General features: G+C 33.4%; 1 protein-coding gene across 1 annotated transcript in view; it reads left to right on the top strand.

Moving 5' to 3' along the window:
- Positions 1-23,564, top strand: part of GLIPR1L1 (GLIPR1 like 1) — a 30,907-nt gene that overhangs the window by 7,120 nt on the left and 223 nt on the right. Inside the window, 4 exon segments of the mRNA XM_035002879.1 lie at positions 6,418-6,663; positions 9,793-9,893; positions 19,198-19,229; positions 19,232-19,285. Coding sequence (XP_034858770.1) covers positions 6,418-6,663; positions 9,793-9,893; positions 19,198-19,229; positions 19,232-19,285 — 433 coding nt within the window.

The raw sequence follows: 23,564 nt of genomic DNA, 5'->3' as shown, positions 1-23,564 counted from the left end.
AGTATGAAAGAAGCCTAACATCCAGAAATACCAATGGATACAGAAAATAAAACCTCAAGAATAGACTGCTCTCTCTTGACAAAGAAAAAGGCAGTCTAGTAAGGAAGAAACCTTTTTTTAAAAAAAAAAAAAACAATAACCATCCTATTCTGGACAAATAACAGTGGTGGTGAGGAAGAGAAGCAACAACCTTCCTATCTTTTTTAACAAAGGCTAAGTGGAGAGCCTAAACTATCATCCTTGACTGATGCTAGTAAACCACCCCTCTTACCTCCTCTCTACCAACGTTGTGCCAGAGGATGCTAAGTGAGGAAGCTTCTGGCCCTCATGAGGCAGTAATATGGTTCCCTTTCCCTTCTCAGCCAGGGTTATCAGAAGAAGCCAATCATGGAACTTGGAATTTTACTACCACCCAGCAGTAATGAAGTGGCCCTCATAACAACCTTCCCATCATATCAGTGGAGGCCATGTCATGATTTCCAGTCCCACAAGGTATTGAGATACCCCTTCCTCTCCTGTGGTATTGGCAGAGGCCAAGTAGGGAGCTTAGATTTTCATCCTACCTGGTGATAAAAAGGCAACCCTTACTATCCCAGTGGGATGATGATGTCAGCAAAAGCAAAAGGGGAATGTAGATGTCCATCTCCTTCCAGTAGCAACAAGGTATCCCACAGGGATAGTAAGAGTGGGAAGCCTAGACTTTCATCCACCAATCAAGTGATAAAGAGGCAGCATTCCTTTTTCCCCACTGGAACAGTGTTAGTGAAGTTCTCCTAAAACAGGAGGATTAAGTAAAATCTAGAGTCTCATAACATAAAACTCAAAATATCAAGCATGCAATGAAAAATCACTTATCCTACCAAGAACTAGAAAAATCTCCACATGAATGAGAAAACACAACAGATGCCAACACCCAGATGACACAGATATTAGAATTATCTGACAGAAGTTTTAAAGGACTCATCATAAAAATGCTTCAAAGATCACTCATAAAAATGCTTAAAACAAATGAAAAAGTAGAAAAGTCTCAGCAAAGAAATGGAAGTTATAAAGAAGATTTAAATGGACATCATACACCTGAAAAGTATAATAACCAAAATAAAAATTCGCTGGATGGAGGTGCCTGACTGGCTCAGTCAGTAGAGCATGAGACTCTTAATCTTGGGGTCATGAGGTTGAGCCCCATGTTGGGTGTGAGATTACTTAAAAAAAAAAAAAAAAACCTCACTGGATGGGCTCAATAGCTGAATGAATATGACAAAAGAAAAAATGAGTAAATCTGAAAATAGAACAATAGAAATTACCAAATCTGAACAATAGAGAGAAAATGGACCGAAGACAAAAAAATAAACAGATCATCAGGAATCTATACAGCAAGAACAAAATATCTATTCATGTTACTGGAGTCCCAGAAGGAATGGAGAAAGATGGGGAGGGGCAGAAAAAATATCCTAAGAAATAGTGGCTGAGAACTTCCAAAATTTGGGTAAAAACATGCACAATAAATCTGAGTGAAGCCCAGATATGATGAGCCCAAAGAAATTCATGCCAAGATACATCATAATCAAACTTCAGAAAATTTAAGACAAGGAAAAAAATTTAAAAGCAGTGGGGGAAAAAAAAAAAAACCAATGCATTACCTAAAGGAAAACAACAATTTCAATGTCATCAAATTTCTCATCCAAATCACAGAAGCCCAGAGGAAGTGGTACAACATTTTCAATTTCAATTTCAATTTCAAAGAACAGTCAACCAAGAATCCTACCCAAAGGAAATATACTTCAGGAATTAAGATGAAATTAAGGAGCACTGGGTGTTATATGCAAACAGTGAATCATGGACCACTACATCAAAAACTAATGATGCACAGTATGGTGATTAACATAACATAATAAAATGGTGATTAACATAACACAATAAAATTAAATTAAAACAAACAAACAAAAAAACAAAAAAACACTCTCAGATTCGAAGAACTAAAATAATTTGTCATAAGCAGACCCATTCTAAAAGAATAGCTAAGAAAATTTCTTCAAACACTAAGACAATGATGAAACAAGACCCTCAGAATATCAGGGATGAAGAAAAAACAAGGCAAAAGGTAAAAATATGGGTAAATATAACAAAGTATTCTTCCATTATGTTTTCTAAATTAGGTTTGACAGTTGAAGCAAATTTTATAATATTGTTTGATATAGTTCTTAATATATGTGGAAGAAATATTTAAGATAATTATATTATTGGTGGAGTGAGTGGTAAAAGAACATAAATGGAAGCAATATTTCTATACTTCAGTCAAGCTGGTAAAATGCTGGCCCCAGTAGTTTGTGACAAGTTACATAAATTATGTAATATCTATAGCAACCACTAAAACATATATATATATATATATATATATACTAAAAAACACTATGGATAAATCAAAGTGCAATTCTAAATAATGTTCACGTAGCTCACAGGAAGGCAGGAAAAGTGAAACAGGAATGAAAAACAAAGGGATAATTAAAAATAAACAATAAAATGGTAGGATTATGCTCTAACTTATCAATAAGGACATTAAATGTAAATGGTATAAATACATCAATTAAAAAACAGAGAATATCAGAATGAATTAAAAAAAAAAACAAAAACATGAGCCAACAATATGCAATTACCAAGAAACTCACTTCAAATATAATGATATAGGTAGATTGAAAGTAAAAGGTTGGAGAAAGACACTGTCATATGAAAGTTAATCAAAAGAAAGCAGGAGTGGCTTTATTAATATCAGATAGAATAGATTTCAGAGCAAAGAAATACACCAGAGAACAACACTACATAATGATACAATAATCAATCCATCAAAGAAATTTTAATAAAAAATTTGTATGCTCCAAACAACAGACCTTTAGAATATAGGAAGGAATACCAATAGAACTGAAAGAAGAAATAGAGAAGTTCTCAATTACATTTGAAAATTTCAACACTCTGCTCAACAAGCAGACAGAAAATCAGCAAGGATATAGAAGAACTTAATACCATTAACCAACTAGGATCTAACTACATTTATAGAAGACTCCACTCAACAACTAAGTAATACACATTCCTTTGAAGTGCCTGTGGAACATTAACCAAGATTGACCATATCCTGAACCATAAAGTGAAAACAACAAATTTAAGACAACTGAAATTATATAGAGTATGTTCTTAGAACACAATGAAATCAAACCAGAAATCTATAGCACAAAGATAATAAATTCTTTAAACACTTGGAAATTAAACACACTTATAAATAATCCATGGGTCAAAGAGGAAATTTCAAGGAAAACTTCAAAATACACACTGAAAATACAATATATCAAAACCTATGGAATACAGCCATAGCAGTGCTGAGAGGGAAATGGATAGCACTAAATGGCTATATTACAAAGGGGAAAGCTCTTAAATAATCTAAATTCTATCTAAAGAAACAAGAAAAAAGCAAAATAAACATGCAGAAGGAAGAAAATAATGGAAGAGGAAAAATCAATATAAGTTGCAAATTAAAATGATAGGAAAAAAATCAGTGGAATATAAAGCTGATTCTTTGAAAAGATTAATAAAAAAGATAATGGCACAAATAACCAATATCAGGAATGAATCAGGCATATTATTACAGATCCTTCAGGTGTATACTATGAACAACTCTACAGACTTTTGACATTCATAAGCAAAAGAAAAAACAAACAATAAAAAAAATTTTGACCTAAACTTTACATATTATACAAAAATTAGAACAAATGTAAAACACAAAGCTATAAAACTTTTAGAAGGGAAAGTGGGGAAAAGCCTCAGAATCTACAGCTATTGAGGCTTCCTAATATGGCAGATTACTTTGATTATACATGACATCAAAACTGCAAGTTAAAAAAAAGTCAGTAAGTTAAACCTCATCAAAATTAAAAACTTTCGCTCTTTAAAATACCTTGTTAATACATAAAAAGACAAGCTACAGAATAGCAGAAAATATACACAAACCACTTATCTCACAAAGAACTGCTGTCTAGAATATATATAAAGAACTCTCAAAACTCAACAGTAAAAAAAAAAAAAAGTCAATTAGAAAATGAACAAGAGACTGAAGAGACATTTCACTACAAGGACACACAAATGGAAAATATGTTCAACACATTAGCCATTGGGAAATACAAATTAAAACCACAGTGTGGTATTATTGCACATCAATTAGAAAAACTAAAATAAAAAACAGTGACAACATCAAATATTCAAGAGGATGTAGAAAAACTATATCTGTCATACTTTGCTGGTGGGAATGTAAAATCTAAAATGTTGCAGCTGCTCTAGAAAATAGTTTGGCCTTTTACTCTAAAAAAACACATGTACACTTAACATATGACCCAACAATTGCCTTCTTAGGGCACTTTTTCCTTTTCCTTTTTTCCCAGAAAAGGGAAAACTTAACTGCTACACAAAAACCTGTTCACACACATTCATTGCAGCTTTATTTGTAATAACCCAAACTGGTAAACATCCAAATTTCCATCAGTAGGTGAAGGTTAAGCAAACTGTGGTATATCCATACTGTGGAATACCACTCAGCAATGAGAAGGAATAAACTATGAACACATGGAACATTATGGACGGATCTCAAGGGAATACTGTTGAGTGAAAAAAAACCAATCTCAAAATGGTTACATATCGTGTCTATTTATGTAACATTCTTGAAATGACAAAACTATAGAGATGGTGAACACATTAGTGATAGTGACTAGATGGGGGAATGAGTGAGTATGACTTTTAAACATTAGTATGAGGAATCATTGTGATGATAGAACAATTTGTTATATGTATCTTGATCATGGGGGTGGTTACTTGTGATAAAATTGCATAAAACTACACACACACACAAATGAATGCATGTAAAACTACTGAAATCTTAAGGTCTGTTGATTGTACCAATGTCAATTTCCTCATTTTGATATAGTTTTATAGTTACATAAAACATTATCGAGGGGGAACCAGGCAAAGTTTGCGCAGGACCTCTGTGTACTATTTTTGTAACCTCTTGTGAATTTACGATTAATTTGAAATAAAAATATTTTAAAAATTCATCTTGCCAGGGGCTGGCTCAGTTGGCAGTGCATGTGACTCTTGATCCTGGAGTTGTAAGTTCAAGCACCACACTGGGCATAGAGCTTACTTAAATTAAAAAATCATCTTGCCAATAATACCTACATTAAGATGTTGCCACTCTTGTCAAAAACTGATTCTGGACTCTATTCTGTTTCATTGAGATATTTTTCTATCCATATTTTATACCAATACCACAATGTCTTTGTGTAGATTTATGATGTCTTGATATCTGGTACAGTAAGTCCTCTAGCCTTGTTTTACTTTTTAAAGATTGTCTTAGCTATTGTTGGTTCTTTGAATTTCTATATAAATTTTGAAATCAATTTCCACCAAAAAAAAAGCTACTTGGATTTTTTTAGAAGTGGATTAAATATCAATATCCAATCCTTTATTTATATTAAATCTTCCCATTCATAAACATTTTACATATATCCATTTATTTAAGTCTTTACAAATTAATCTTAGTGATGTTTTTGTAGCTTTAGTGTAGAGATTTTTTATATCATTTATTGAATTTATTTTTATATATTTGTTATATTTTAATTATTTGTTTCTGAAGTATATATGGGAATACAATTTTGTATATTTTCCTGATATCTGGAAACTGATAATTTCACTTTTTTCCCATAGTTTTGTTTGTGTATTCATTTGAATTTTCTATGTACCCAGTCTTGTTATCTATGAATAATGACAGATTCCAGTCATTATACATTTTATGTCTTTTTTCTTATGTATTTATAGCTCACATATTTTATTATACCAACTAACTTCCTGTATTATTTTAAATAGAAAAAATGAGACATCTTGTTTCATTCCCAATCTTGGGGGAAAGTTTTCAATATTTCACCATTATATTGATGCCTGTTGTAGCATTTTTTGTTTGTTTTTTTGGTTTTGGTAGATATTCTTGATCAAATTAAGGAAATTCTATTCCTGGTGTGCTAAGAGGCATTTTCCCTTTTTACTTATAAATGGGTACTCATCTTTCACTTATGATATATTTGCATGACCCGAATTACTAGACTGTGAACTCTTGAATTACTTAAATCACATTCGAATATATTTGTTGAGTGCCTCTAGTGTGCAAGGCCATCTGCAAGGTATTGGAAATTCAAAGATAAACTGCCATAGAGTGGGCACTAAATGTTTCTGAAGTAGAACTAAAAAAATGAATAACTGTAAACATAATACCAAAAAATCTATATTTTATTAAAATAAACTTAAACAAAATTGGATTACGATCATTAGAATAGCTTTAATCCAAGCAAATATGCATGATTCAATTTAAATTATTTTATCTTTCAGACTTGGGATGATGGTTTAGCGAAGGTTGCTAAAGCGTGGGCAAACAAGTGCAGATTCGAACACAACTCCTGTTTATCAATATCATACAGATGCCATCCAACTTTTCAATTTGTTGGAGAAAATATCTGGTTAGGTGGATTAAGCATATTTTCACCAAAATTTACTGTTGTTGCTTGGTTTAATGAAACTGAATTTTATGATTATAATACCCTATCATGTTCCAAAGCTTGTGGCCATTATACACAGGTAAATATTTGACATTTTGTTGATTAGTTCTTATTTATGCACATTTCTATCAAAAGAGAATTTTTTAGCATTTTGAGTGTCTTTTGAGTATCTAAAAACACGTCTTCATTTGGAAGATATTTATACTGGGAATAGAATTCTATGTACTGGAATTTTTTGTTTGTTTCATTTGTTTGTTTTTCTGGACTTTAAAAATCTTACTCCACTGTCATCTCACTTGTATTGTTTCCAACAAGAAATCTACTATAATCTTTTCTTTATTCCTTTGTACTTTATGTGTCTTTTTGCTCTCACTTTTACAATTCTTCCTTTACTACAGGTCATGAGCAATTTCATAATAATGTACTGCAGTTTTTTCTGCTGCAGTATAATGAGCTTCTTGGAATTGTATCTCTACAGTTTAAATCAAATTTTGAAAAACATTTGCCATTATTTCTTCAAATATTTCTGTCATTCTCGTTTGCTACTCCCTTGCAGAGTTGTTACTCATGTAGAAGGCCACTTGAAGTTTTCCACAGTTGACTAATATTCTCTTCTCTCTTTTCCTGATTTTTTTCTTCTGTGATTAATTTCAGATAGTCTTATTGCTTTATCTTAAGTTCACTAATCAATCAATGACCGTATCTAGTATGTTTAATCTTTCATCTAGCTTTTTAATCATATGGGATACAGTTATAATCATTATTTTAATGTTTTCCCTCCTAATTCTAGCATCTAGGTTAGTTCTGGGTTAGTTTCAATGGACTGATTTTCCCTCTTCATTATGGGTCAAATTTTCCTGCTTCTTATCATGCTGCTGGGTAAATTTATTATATTCCCAAATTTGTAAATTTTGCCTTGTTGAATGCTGGGTTTATTTATATATCTCTAAATATTCTTGAACTGTCTTCTGGAATACAGTTACATTACCTGAAATTTTTTAAATTCTTTTGGTTCTTGCAAAGCAAGACTCTTGTGCATACTCTACCAATGCCCTAGAAATTGGTATTTTCCAGTGGCTAGTAGTAACAGGCTCTATTCCTCGCCCTGTTTAAGTCTTAGCATCTTTCTTCTAGTTTTTAGAATGGTTCTTTCCCAGGCCTTGGGTAGTTTCTTCATATACATGCTGATTAATGCTCTGCTGAATTGACCATGAGGATTCCCTGTAGATCTCTACAGTTGTATCACAGTGAGATTTTCACCTCCACAGTACTATATTCTCTAAACTCCTGCCTCCTTGGTCTCCCCAATCAGCTCTGCCTGTCAGTTGTGTGAATCCATCAAGCTTCTGCTGGTTTCCTAACTCCCAACTTCCCAGCCATGGCCTGGAAACTCTCTCAAAGCAATAATCTGGGACAATTGTACTGCCTGAATCCTTTCCCCTCAACTCGCAGAGGGCATTATCCTTTTCAAGATACTGATGTCCACTTTATTTCTCATTATTTTCCAAGTATTCTGGTTATTTCAGTGGGAATTTTTGGTGAGAAGTGGAAGTCGCTTTTAAACAAAACCAATCCTAAAAATGGCACTGAACTCGTAGGAAGCTCCATTTAAGCAATAAAAAGAGCTAACTTTCTTCTCCAAACTCACTCATCTGTATAAGATGTATTAGTATATAGTGACTTAAAGCAAGTCATTTTTATCAGAGGAGCACTGAACAAAGAGATTAGCAGCTTCCATGTTCCCCTTCTATTCACTCATTGTCCAACAATAGGACACTGTAAGTCTGGAAACCCTTTTCAGGATAGATGTCTGCAAAGAATATGGTTTGGCTACTGCTGGGAAAATCAAAAGAATGGAATCCAAATGTCAGGTGTACTGATAACAAGCAGAATGTTATATCCCTAATACGGCATTAAGACTAACTCACAGCCTTTATATAATCCTTTGTCTCTCTCTTTTGCTTTGAGTCAAAAGGAACCTGTTCCCAAATACTCCTTTTCCACTATCATTGCTACATCAGAATTGGAAGCTCACTCCACACTGGCTAATTTACACATATGCTTAAGTAATTAGGAATGAGTGCATTCTTTCTACTGTTCAGCTACTATATCTTGCTTAATGTTCTAAACAAAATGAGCTAAAAATTTCCTGCATTTACTATTTGCAGATATTCATATTGAAGTTACAGCCAATGTTCATATTGTCACATCTAGTCCCTTTAATGAAAGCAATACATTTTAAACCTACACAGTCAATATTTACTTTTACCATTCTCAAAGCCAAAACAGAATCGTAACTTAGATACATTAAGCAAATAGAATTTCATGGAGTAGCCACATACTCATGAACCAAATTTTTAAACATGAATTCTTGGAAAAAATGTATACTTGCAATTGTATGGCTTTTTAACTTTTTGAAACATTCAAAAGGAAAAGGATATTTTAAGGATCAAGCTTAATCTCATTTTATTAAGTAGGAAACAAGCTCAGAATTGCTGTCAGTCTCTAAAGCCACACACATGGTTAGAAGCAACACTCATCTCTTACTTCTCTCTTACTCTTCTCTCATCTCTTACTATTACTAAAGAAATAGTAATCTTCACTCTTTTCTCTCTCTCCTGTCTAGTTTTCCATAGGAGTCATCTTCATTTTGATAACTTTACTATTCTTTGCAACTAGACAAAAATAAAGATACATCATCTCTGTGGCAGGCATCTTTTGCAGAAGACTCATTATGTTCTTAATCTCTATTCTTATCTGTCTCTTGCTTACTTAACAAAGGTAAGAATATGGTTAAGACCACAAAATTTAAAAAATGAAGTAGAATTTTTCTGAGAAAAAGAAATAAAAGTTTTACTGTTTTCATTTATAGTCTGATTTTGATATCATTTATATAATATGCCCATAGAGAAAATTAAAATATATTTCATAAGTCATCTAGAAAAAATACAATTTTGTCTTTATGGTGTATTCTCCTTTTGATTTATGAGAATTAATAGTGAGGAAAACTAGATAGATAGGCCTCAGGAAAGTAGCCTTAACAAAATAATTGTTTTAAAGTTAATATAAAAAACTAAGAAAATAAACAGAGAGTATAGTTATGTGCATTCATTTTTGGTAGCATGACAAAGATTATACCTGCTCCCATAATACACTGTTTGCATAAAGTTGTTTTGCATATTTTATTTTAAAATTCCTTTCCTTATAGGTAGTTTGGGCCAATTCATATAAAGTTGGTTGTGCAGTGACAATGTGTCCTAAACTTGGGGGATTTGAAACTGCAATATTCATATGCAACTATGGACCTTCGTAAGTTATTTTGCTATTAAAAATATTTTAAATTAAAAGAATTGTTCTCAAAATAGAACCTTATACTAAAGAGACCAGTATATTTTTAATAAGTTGAAGTCTCCCTCTGTAGTGCTACTCAAGAAATACATTAAAATAGAAGGTGGTGAGAGAACATTACCTTATGTAAAATATTATACCTGTCATGAAATACTTAAACTTGAGAATGAAAATTATGGAAACTGTTTAAGTTAAAAAAAAGAATATAAATACATTGCTACAGTAATATCCAAATACTTGGAACACAAAATAGATTGGCAGATGTTTCTCTAATATGACATAACTGGGATGAGGAAATGATTGAGAATGACAGTGAAATGCACATTCTTCTAAGAAAAGACTACCATAATTTTTAATTGCCTTGCTAATAGTTGCATATATAAATGGAAATATAACATTAGCCTATGAGAGTCCCCAAAAATGAAATTCTGGAACTCTAATCCCAATAGATCTGTACAAGGAAGAAGATAAAAATCAGTTAATAGTCCAACTCTTTTAACAACCAAAATTTTTTTAAAATGTATAAAAAATGAAAACACAGGCAAAGAACAAATATACATAATTTGCAAAAAGGATCTGAGATGTGCCAAAATTGCTATGGAGAAGTACAAATGTGTATATCTCTGTATTTTCTTTGGTTGCCTCTCAATCAGAAACAAAAACAAGAAGGACAAATTCATAGCCTTAAAACTTCAAGCAAAGTACAGTTTTTATAAATACCAGAGAAATTGCAGAACTACTGAACACTTATTTATTATCACCCAAAATAGAATATATAGGGAAAACAAATCCAAAAAAGATTAAAAAAAGCATCAGTTATCTGTGAGGTAAGTTTAGGCAGAATTGATTTCCTGAATAAGGCAGGGCCAGAAAATATTTTAAGAAATATAGCTCAAAACTTTCCAAGCTTAAGGAAAATTATAAACTACCAGAACCAAAAAGGCTAACAAATCCCAAGTCGCAAGAAACATGAAGAAAACTATACCAACTCACTTTATAATAAAACATTTCAAAACCAGTAATAAAGAGAAAATCTTAAAAGCAGTCAGAGAACTAAGACATGTTACATACAGAGGGACAAAGATAAAGATGACAGCAGATTTCTCAGTGGAAATAATGTCAGAGAGAAAACAGCAATATCTTTAAATACTGGAAGAAAAAAAATTGTCCCCTGAGAATTCTATATCGTTTGAAAATACATTTCAAAATTAAAAGATTTTTTTCAAACCACTGGAAATGGTAACTACATGAGTAATACAGTTTGTCTTAGTATTTAATTCTCTTCCAAGGATAATTGTTTAATCAAAGATAACAGCAATGTATTATGAGAGTTACAACTACATAAAATTAAAATATGTGCTAACTACAGCATAAAGGCTAAAAGAGAAAAATCTAAATATATTAAGATTCTTCTACTCTGTTAAGTGCAATAATTTAAACTGACTGTGATAGGTAAAAGATGAATACTATGAGCTCCAACTACTTAAATAATAAAACTACTTATAGCAAAGGCATCAACAAAGCAGATAAAATTAGATTTAAAAAAATATTGAATTAATCCAAAGAAAGGCAGAAAAAGAGGAAAAGGGGAACAAAGAACAGAGGAGATGAATAGAATAAATAAGATGATAGCCTTAAACCTAACTATATCAATAATTACATCGGGGTGCCTGCGTGGTTCAGTCAATTAAGCATCTGACTCTTGATTTCAGCTTAGGTCATGATCTCATGTTCATGAGATCAAGCCCTGTGTTGGGCTCCACGCTCAGCCTGGAGTCTGCTTGAGATTCTCTCTTTCTTCCTCTCCTTCTGCCCCTTCCCCCCCTACACACACCCACTCTCTCTCTCTCTCAAAATAAATAAATAAAATCTTAAAAAAAATAATCACATCAAATTTAAATGATACAAAAACCCAAAGAAGAGGCAGAGATTCCAAGGATAAGAAATCAAGAACCAATTATATGCTGCCTACAAAAGCACATTTTATTTTTTTTTAATTTTATTTTTAAGTAATCTCTACACCCAATGTGGGGCTCAAACTCACAACCCTGAGATCAAGTCACAAACTCCACTGACTGAGCCAGCCTTCTGCCCCTACATAAACACACTTTAAATATAAAGACAGAAATAATGAAAAATCAACCACAAGAAAAAAATATGTAAAGAACATAAATACATGGAGGTTAAATAACATGCTACTAAACAATGAATGGGTCAACCAAGATTTCAAATGGGGAAATATAAAAAATACATGGAGACAAATGAAAATGAAAACACAATAGTCCAAAATCTTTGGGATAAAGCAAAAGCTGCTCTAAGAGGGAAGTTTATAGCAATACAGGCTTGCTTTGAGAAGCAAGAAAAATCTCAAATAAACAACCTTACACCTATAGGAGCTCAAAAAGGAAAACACAACTCAAAACCAGCAAAAGGAAGGAAATAATGAATATTAGAGCAGAAATAAATAAAATGGAAACTAAGAAACAAAACAAAACAAAAACAACCCAATAGTACAAATCAATGAATCAGAAGCTGGTTCTTTGAAAAGATAAACAAAACTGATAAACTTTAACCAGACTCACCAAAAAAAACAACAAAAAAAGGAAGACTCAAATAAACAACATCATAAATGAAAGAGGATAAATAACAACTGATACCACTGAAATACAAAGGATTATAAGAAAATATTATGAAAAATTATATGCCAACAAATTGGACAACCCAGAAGAAATGGATAAATTCCTAGAAACATATAACCCACCAAAACTGAAGCAGGAAGAAATAAGAAAATTTGAACAGACTGATTACCAGCCATGAAATTCAACCAATAATCAAAAACTCCAACAAACAAAAGTTCAGAACCAGATGGATTCACAGGCAAATTCTACCAAATATTTAAAGAAGAGTTAATACCTAGTCTTCTCAAAGTATTCCAAAAGATAGAAGAAGGAAAACTTCCAAATTCATTCTATGAGACTATTACCTGATACCAAAACCAGATAAAGAAACCACAAAAAAAAAGAGAAGTATGGGCCAATGACTCTGATGAGCATAGATGCAAAAATGCTCAACAAAATATTAGCAAACCGAATCCAACAATACATTTAAAAAATCATTCACCACAATCAAGTGGGATTTATTCCTGGGATACAAAGGTGATTCAATATTCACAAATCAATTAACATGATATGTCACATGAGTAAGAGAAAGGATAAAAAACATGATTGTTCCAATAGATGCAGAAAAAGTATTTGACAAAGTGCAACATCCATTCATGATTTTAAAAAAAACCTTTAACAAAGTAGCTTTAAAGGGAACATACCTCAACATAATAAAGGTCATCATCCTCAATGATAAAAAAAAAAAACAACTGAGAGCTTTTCTCCTAAAATCAGGAACAAGACAAGCATGTCCTCTCTCATCACTTTATTCAACATAATACTGGAAGTCCTGGACACAATAATCAGATAAGAAAAAGAAATAAAATGCATCCAAATAGGTAAGGAAAAAATAAAAAAATAAAACTTTCACTATTTGTAGATAACATGACACTATATATAGAAAACCCTAAACTCCACCAAAAAACTACTAGAACTGATAAATGAATTCAGTAAGGTTGCAGGATACAAAATCAATGCACAGAAATCCATTGCATTTCCATACACTAATAATGAAGTAGCAGAAAGAGAAATTAACATTTACAACAATCCTATTTACAGTTGTACCAAAAATAATAAGGGGCACCTGGGTGGCTCAGTTGGTTAAGCATCCGACTCTTGATCTCAGCTCCAGACTTGTTCTCAGGGTCGTGTGTTCAACCCCGTGTTGAGCTTAAAGATAATATAATAATAACAAAAATATCCAGGAACTCAACCAAAGAGTTAAAAGACTATAAAACATTGATGAAAGAAACTGAAGACAATACAAAGAAATGGAAAGATACTCCATTTCATGGATTAGAAGAACAAATATTGCTAAATGTCTATACTACCCAAATCAATCTACAGATTTGATGTAGTCACTATCAAAATACCAACAGCATTTTTTACAGAACTAGAACAAATAACCCTAAAGTTTGTACATAATGACAAAAGACTTCAAATAGCCAAAGCAATCTTGAAAAAGAAGAACAAAACTGGAAGTATCACAATCCCAGATTTTAAGATCTACTACAAAGCTATAGCAATCAAAACAGTATGATACTGGCACAAAAAGACACATAGGTCAATAGAACAGAATAGGGAGCCCCAAAATAGACAAAGAAGCAAGAATATGCAATGGGAAAAAGTGTCTTCAATAAATGGTGTTGGAAAAACTGAACACCTATATGTAAATGAATGAAACTGGACCACTTTCTTATACCATATACAAAAATAAACTCAAAATTGATTAAAGACCTAAATGTGAGACCTGAAACCATAAAATCGTAGAAGGGAGCACAGGCAGTACTTTTTCTGACATCGACCATAGCAACATTTTTCTAGATATGTCTCCTAAGCCAAAAGAAACAAAAGTAAAAATAAACTATTGGGACTGTATCAGAATAAAAAGCTTCAGCACAGTCAAGGAAACAATCAACAAAACTAAAAGACAACCTATTGAATGGGAGAAGATATTTGCAAATGATATATCTAATAAAGGGTTAGTATCCAAAATGTATAAAGAACTTACACAACTCAACACACACAAAAAACCAAATAATCCAATTAAAAATGGGTCAAAGACAGGAACAGAATTTCTCCAAAGAAGACATACATGTGGCCAACATGAAAAGATGCTCAACATCACTTATCACCAGGGAAATGCAAAACAAAACCACAATGAAATTATTACCTCACACTTGTCAGAATAGCTAAAATCAAAAACTCACGAAACAACCAGTATTGGTTAGGATGTGGAGAAAAAGGAACCCTCGTGTGCTATTGGGGGGAATGTAAACTGGTATAGTCACTGGAAAAACGTATGGAGGTTCCTCAAAAACTTAAAAACAGAATTACCATATGATCCAGTAATTCCAATACTGGGTATTTTACCCAAAGAATATGTAAACACTAATTTGAAAAGACATATGCACCCCTATGTTTACTGCAGCTTTATTTATAATATCCAAATTATGGAAGCAACCCAAGTGTCCATCAATTCATGAATGGATAAAGAAGTGGTATGTATATACAATGGAATATTACTCAGCCATAAAAAATAATGAAATCTTGTCATTTGCAACAACAAGGATGGATCTAGAGAGTATAATGCTAAGTGAAATAAGTCAGAGAAAGACAAATATCATATGATTTCACTCATATGTGGACTCTAAGAAACAAAACAAACAAATTAACAAAGAGACAAATAAAAAAATGGATAGTTAACTATAGAGAACAAACTGATGGGTTACCAGAGGGGAGGTAGTTGGAGGAATCAGTGAAATAGGTGACAGAGATTAAAGAGTACACTTATTATGATAAACACTGAGTAATATATAGAATTATTGAATCACTAAACTGTACACCTGAAGCTAATATAACACTATATGTTAACTATACTGGAATTTAAATAAACAACGAAACACACAGAAATAGATTAAAAGTACAAGAATGGAAAAAGGTTTACTATGCTAACATTAGTCAAAAGAAAGCAGCAGGGTCTAATAACAAATAATATGGATTTTAGAACAAAGAATAATACTAGAGCTAAAGAAAGTCATTTCAAAATGACAGTGAGGTTGGGGTGTCTGAGTGGCTCAGTCAGTTAAACCTCTGACTCTTGATTTTGGCTTAGGTCATGATCTCAGGGTTGTGAGACAGAGACCTGCATCAGGTTCTGCACTGAGTGTGGAACCTGCTTAAAATTCTCTCTCTGCCCCTCCTCCACTACTCACACATGGCAGTCTCATGTGTGTGCTCTCTCTCTTTCAAAAAAAAAAAAAAAATGAAAGTGGGGTTAATCAATCAAGAGGCAACTTGGTGAAATGGAAAAATTCCTCCAAGGACACAAATTGCAAAGGATAAATGAAATGAAGGAAAACCACAGAGCAATATCTCCTGTGAATATATGTACAAGAATCCTAATCAAAATTTAGTATTTGAATCCATCAATATAGTAAAAGCCTAAGACACCTTGTCCAAATGGAGTTTATTCCAGGCATATAGAGGTGGTTTAACATTCTAAATACATCAATCGGGTGCCTGGGTGGCTCAGTCGGTTAAGCGGCTGCCTTCGGCTCAGGTCATGATCCCAGGGTCCTGGGATCGAGTCCCGCATCGGGCTCCCTGCTCTGCGGGGAGCCTGCTTCTCCCTCTCCCTCTGCCTACTTCTCTGCCTACTTGTGTTCTCTCTCTATCTCTCTGTCAAATAAATAAATAAAATCTTTAAAAAATAAAAAATAAAATAAATAAAAAATTAAAAAAAATAAATACATCAATCAATGTATTTCACCATATTAATCAACCTAAAAATAAAGATCACATGATCATCTCAATAGATTGAGAAAAAGCTAAGCATTCATTCCTGATATAAGCTCTCAGAAAACTGGAAATAGAAGGGAACTTCCTAAACCTAATAAAGGACAGCTGTGAAAAACCTATATGTAATATTATACCAATAGTAAAAAAAAAAATTTCTGTAAAGTACCAGAGAGTAAATATATTAAGCTTTGCATGCCATATATATTGCTACCTTCATCTTTGTTTTTATTTTGTTTTAAAGAACCCATTAAACATGTAAAAAAAAAAAAAATTCTTTGCTTGCAGACGGCACAAAAATAGGCCAGACTTGGCCTATGGGCCATACTTCGCTGACTTCTGTTCTACAGGTCTATATAAAAAAAATTCAATGAAATCTGAAAATTCTTCTAAAACTATTAAGTGAACTTAGTAATTTTTCAGGACACAAGATCAATATACAAAACTCAGTTACATGTTCATATACTAGCAATAAATAATCATAAATTAAATTAAAATAATAATACCATTTATAACAGCATCAAAAAATATTAACTATCTAGGAATAAACCAGGCAGAAGACATGAAAGACCTCCACACTGAAAACTACACAATATTCATGACAGAAATTAACAAAGATACAAATAATTGAAGAGATTATACCTTGTTAATGGATTAAAAGACTCAATATTGTTAAGACATAATTTTCACTGATCTATAGACTCAATAGAATTCCAACAAAAATTCCAGATTTTTATTGTAGAAATTGACGAACTGATCATAAAATTCATATGGAAATGAAAAGGACTTTTATTTTATTTTTATTATTATTATTCTTTAAAGATTTTATTTATTTTTTAGAGAGCGAGCGAGTGAGCGAGAAACAGCATGAGAGGGGAGAGGGTCAGAGGGAGAAGCAGGCTCCCCGCTGAGCCAGGAGCCCGATGTGGGACTCGATCCCAGGACTCTGGGATCATGACCTGAGCCGAAGGCAGACGCTTAACCATCTGAGCCACCCAGGTGCCCGAAAAGGACTTTTAATAGCCAAATCAACTCTGAAAAAAAAAAAATTTGAAGGGCTAACACTATTTTTTTTAAGATTTTTTTCTTTCTTTTGAGAGAGAGAGAGAGAGCACGAGCTGGGAGGAGCAGCAGAGAGAGGGAGAAGCAGACTCCCTACTGAGCAGGGAGCCCAACACCAGGCTCGATCCCAGGACCCTGACATCATGACCTGAGCTGAAGGCACACACTTAACTGACTGAGCCACCCAGGTGCCCCAGAAGGGCTAAACACTATTGTTTCCAAGAATTATTAATGCTAGAATAATCACAACAATTGATGTAAAGTTAAACAAATACATCAGTGGAACAGAATGTGGAGTCCAGAAATAAACTTACACATGGTGGTCCACATATGTTCAACTAATTTTCCAAAAATGAACAAAAGCAATGCAGTGGAAAAAAATATTTTTTAATAAATGATGCTGGTACTGTTTGTCATTCTAAGTAAACTTAGATCTATACAACACACAACCTATAATAATGAACTCAAAATGGATCATAAACCTAAATGTAAAAACCAAAATTGTGAAACTGTTGGAAGAAAACACAGATGAAATCTTTGTAACCTTAAAATAGCCAGATTTTTTTTAGCTACCACATCAAAACCATGATCCATAAAAAAACAAATTGATAAGATGGATTTCATTAAAATTTAAAATTAATGCTATTCAAAGACACTGGTAAGAGAATAAAAAGAACATGCCATGGACGGGAAGAAAGTCTTTGTAAAGCTTATCTAATAAAGGGCTTATATAGAGAATATAGGATGAACTCTCACAATTCAATATTAGAAAAACTTAAAACTCAATTTTTTTAAGTGGACAAAAGATCAATAAAGAAGACATGCAGATGGCAAATAAGCACATGAAAAAATGCTCAACATCATTAATCATTAGGGAAACACAAATTAAAACCACCATGAATGCCACTACACAATTAGAATGGCTAAAGACTGGCCAATACAAGCCCTGACAAGGAAGTGAAGCAACTAGAATTCTCAACACTGCTGGTAGAAATATAAAGCATTACAACAACTTTGAAAAAACTGTGTGGAAGTTACTTGAAAAGTCAAATATGTATCTACCATATGATCTATTCATTCTTTTATCCAAGGAAACGTAGGTCCATGTAAATACTTATATATGAATGTTCAAAATGTGCATAGTAACTTTATTTGGAATACCCTAAAGGTTCATCAACAAATGAATAGATAAATAAATTGCCGCATATTTTTTAATGGAATACTACTCATGTTATTAATGGTTTCCTTTGTGTACTCTAGGTAATTAACACTTTTTAAAGTCTTCCACAGATACAGAGATGGGAGAAAAGCAGGCATAATAGCTGCCAAGTCTTATTGATACATCACCAAAAGAACTAGATAAGAACTATGGTATTGAACATAAAGCATATGTTTCCGCTTGCAATTTAAATTTTATTCATTCTATTTACAAAATCAAGAGATAATCACAGTGTTTACAACAAAAACTCTGTGGCTATCAACATGCATAATTACAAGGGGTTCACATCTAATTTGTATTTTACAGAATATTTGAGAATATAACTGCCATGTGGATTAGGAACATCTTGTAAACAGTTTTAATGGTTTCTTTTTACAAACAAAAGGAGCATAAAATTGGGACAAAAGTTGTTATTTTTCCTTTTAAATATTCATGAGTGAGTGACCAAAACAACTTGCATAAATTCATGCACAAAATTAGAGCAATTAATAGTCATTTGGCTAATCAATTATTCTCTTTTTTACAGAGGAAATTTTCCAAATAAGCCCCCTTACACTAAAGAGTAGCCTGCTCTTTGTGTGCAGAAGAAGAAACTTGCAAAGAGAATCTCTGCTGTAAGGAAAAAGGAAAAAAAATAATCGTAACATTCTATTTGGAGAAGGGTTTCCATAAATTAATAGTATTTTAAAATTTGGATCCTCAAGTGCATAAATAATTATTGATAATATTTGCTGCTATATGATGATATAAATCATTTGTCATAAATTATCGTATTTAAACTCAGATGATCCCTCCCTTCTTCAGTGATTATTTTTCTTCTCAAGCTAAAGGACAGAAAGGAGTAAGGTATAACTGTGATCCAGTTTGCTACTATACTCAAAATATCTGTTCATTGAAATTTTTCTTATTTGTATTAGTTATTAGTTATTATTATTAGTTATCAAAATAGTGACTCATGCAGAAGTAATACATTAATCAATGTGCAAATTAATTATGATTTAAAGCTAATATGTTTCTCTTCCTTTATCAGTCTTTTGGCTCTCAGAACAAAGATTTTTTTTAAAAGATAAGTGCATAAATTCTTGATTGAAAAAGAATTTTCAGTGAAACAGTGAAGAGAGGAGATGATCTGAAAATTGTAAAAAAAAAAAAAAGAAAGAAAGATGATTTGGTGCCATGAAAGAAGACAGACACAAAAATAATGTATATTAAATGATTTCTTTATATAAAGTTCAAGTATCAGAATATCAGGCAAAACTAATCTACATTTGGAGTCAGGATAGTGGTTACCTTTAGAGAGCAAAGAGGAGTTAATTAAATAGAAGAGGATACCAGAAGGACTTTCTAGACCTATGCTTTGTTTACCTACATGTGTTCACTTTGTAATAATTCATCAATCTTTCCATTTATGAGGCATACATACTCTCATATTGATAATATACTTCAGTTAAACAATGAATCAGAAGTATCATCCCTCTAATTTTAAATTTCATTCAAAGCAGTTTAAAAAATATATCCAAGGGCTCCTGGGTGGCTCAGTTGTTAAGGGTCTGCCTTCAGCTCAGGTCATGATCCCAGGGTCCTGGGATCGAGCCCTGAATCGTGCTTCCTGCTCTGCCGGGAAGCCCGCTTCTCCCTCTCCCACTCCCCCTGCTTGTGTTCCCTATCTCACTGTGTCTCTCTCTGTCAAATAAAATCTTAAAATAAATAAATAAATAAATAAATCAATCAATCAATCAATCAATCAATCAATCCATTGTATATCTCCTATTTGCAAACTAATGTTTTCTAGTTAAAGGGACATAAAGATAACAATGATACACTTTTTTTTTTTAACTTCCCCTTCCTGCCCAGTATCCAAGCCACTGTCATTTCTTGCCTGAGCTAGTAATCTCCCACCTCTCCTCCTCCAAATTGTTTTACAGAAAGAAAATCCAGGCCAAATCCTTTTCTTAAAAATTCCTCAATTGCTTCTTACTCCAATTAAAGAAAAATATGATTCTATTCCAAGGCCAGTAAGTCCAGTTATGATCAATCTGGCCCTTGCTTTTCTCCCCTACCATTTTTGTTGCTGTTGTTGTTATCCTCCCTTTGATACACTATGCGCCATGATTACCAGCCTCAAATACTCTAACCTCTTTCTGAAATCTCTAGCATCTGGATCACCTGTGGGTCTGTTTCTAGTATCAAAATTGTTTTGTTTTCTCTTGGTTTTGGTAACATGCTCTGTTTCTTGGTGTGGTGAATTATCTTTAAAGATGGACACTAATAATTCCTCCCCTCCTTTACACATAAGCCACTCCTCCCAAAAAAGTGGACACTATTTCTCCTCCTCTTCAATGAGGCCTTGATATTGTGCCAGTTCTGGGCCTACCCTTTAGAAGAGACTTGGCAGCTTCTGCTTTTGCTCTGTTGGAAGCCCCCCAGAATTTCAATTCCACACTTAAACCTGCTGGAGAGATCACATGGAGAAAGGCCTTGGAACAGGAGAGGTCATCTTTCTGTTGCAACCCTAACTGAGCTCCAGCTAAATGCAACTATGTCATTGAGTCCTGATGACACTACATAGAGCAGAGTAATTGTCTTGTAGAGCCAGCCAATCCAGATAATTGTAAGAAATAATAATAAATTGTTATTGTTTTAAGCCATTGTTCTGGAAGTTTGTGTCACAGCAGTACACGGCCAAAACACTTGGTGTATGCCTAATAAGTTTCTATTAAACATCTAACAACACGTGTAAAACAAAAATGCAGAGTTCTACCTTTTCCTCTGCTGAACAGTTCGAGTCAAGGTGGTTTACCTTAATCCAAACACAGCTTAGTCAACACTGGGTTAGAATTTATGTAAGGCTTGGTTCACCTCTGTTTGTCTCTGCTCTAAGGGCACAGACTTCCAGGGCTTTCCACTGAGAGATTGCTGCGTTCACTGTTGCCTTTCCCTAATAGGTTCTTAATTCTAATCCGTATTATTTTAGCATTCTGAAATTACTGAAAAATCGGCTTTGTTTTCCAGAAGGTTTCAGCCTAGGATTTTAGCCTCCTGTTCCTCATAGCTTCAAAATTAAACAAATACTTTGAGTACAAAATGGCCATCTCTTGGACTCATTCCTCCACCTTTACCTTTCACCAGGATCTTAAACTGCTCACTTCTCCAATTTTCTCCCTCTGGTCCTACAAGGCCAACAAAAGCTCCGATGGTTTCTGTTTCCCCAAAATCAGCCTCTGCCTGGGCAAAGCCCAGATTTTCAGCCCTAGACCTGGGCCCAAGATGAACAAATGGCTCCAGGGGAAAAAAAGACAGCTTTCATAACATCAGTCCATTCTCTGTGGATCTCCAGCTCTGAAATCTTGACCCTCCAGTCTTTGTTGCTTTAGCAAATCTCTGAGGTTCTTAAACATTGTTTTGTTGTACTTTATCTGGATTTTCTAGTTTTACTTAATGAGGACTTTTCTGCCATGAGTTTCTCCATCCCAAGATTCAAGCAGTTATTGACAATGGGTTTCCAAGAAAGCACCGCACAAGCTGCAAAGGCTACAATAAGTTTTGCTACCTGGCAGGAGGTGTTCTCCCAACTTGTTTCTTTTCTAAATTGTTCAGAAATCACTTGGCTCTTCCTCAACTTTTGCTCTTGCAAATTAACCTTAGGATAACCTTATCAATTCCACAGGAGACTTTGGAATTACACTGAATTTATAAATAAATTTGGAAAGAATTAACATCTTTGGGGCACCTGGGTGGCTCAGTCAGTTAAGTGTCTGCCTTCGGCTCAGGTCATGATCTCAGGGTCCTGGGATTAAGCCCCACGTTAGGCTCCCTGCTCAGTGGTGAGTCTGCTTCTCCCTCTCCTCCCTGCTCCTGCTCTCTCTCATTATCTCTGTCTCTGTCTCTTTTCTCTCTCCAATAAATAAATAAATAAATAAATAAATAAATAAATAAATAAATAAATAAATATTAACATCTTTGCTCTGGTATGTTCCATTTAAGTCCTATGACTTTTGATTTGTGTCTTCTCTCTTTTATGTTGATCAGTGTTTATATAAAGCCAATTTTTAGTTTTGTTGACTTCCTTTTTGAGAGATGGGAGCAGACTAATGATAGACTTTCTCCCCTTACTTTTCTGTAAGGAAACTTTATTTTTTCCTGATAACTATTATATCTAAATCCTAGAATTATGTTCAATACACAGTACACACTCAAAAAGTGAATAAACAAATGAAAGAAATTAAACAAATGAATTCCTAACCAACTGCAGGATCTTATTAAATAGAGGGAAAAAACTTGATGAGGGAAAGACACAGAGCAAAATTTGGAGCAAGAGCCACACCAGAAATGAATGAGATATTTAATGGAGGGCTCTGGGAACCAAAAAGTCAACATGAAGGAATTACATTCTCTTTCAGGGAATTTAAATGGGCATGGCAGAGTGTCACAAGTAAAGTCAACTAGTTTATATAGTTTTGTCAATTGTAGTCTTTTTTGCCTTCAACGTGAAAGCTACTCTAGAAATACCTGTTGACATGACTTTGTTGGCAGAAGGCATCATATAGATTTTTAAGCACTGAGGGATTTATGGAGGAAGCTTTCATTTTCTTAAGTTAAACTAAGTTTAAAGCCAAACTAAGTTTCCTAAGTTTATTACCTTATTTAAAAAACCAGAAAGGCAAGTGAATGCCTTTTTTTTAAAAGATTTTATTTATTTATTTGAGAGATAGAGAATGAGAGAGAGTATGAGAGGGGTGAGGGGCAGAGGGAGAAGCAGACTCCCCGCCGAGCAGGGAGCCCGATGCAGGACTCGATCCTGGGACTCCAGGATCATGACCTGAGCCAAAGACAGTCACTCAACCAACTGAGCCACCCAGGCACCCACAAGTGAATGCCTTTAATTCTATAATT

This window comes from Mirounga leonina, unplaced genomic scaffold (genome assembly GCF_011800145.1).
Source record: "Mirounga leonina isolate KUSES-001 unplaced genomic scaffold, KU_Mleo_1.0 Mir_126, whole genome shotgun sequence".
Lineage (NCBI taxonomy): Eukaryota > Metazoa > Chordata > Mammalia > Carnivora > Phocidae > Mirounga > Mirounga leonina.
Note: the sequence above shows the minus strand (reverse complement) of the source record. Positions and strands in the feature narration are given on the sequence as shown.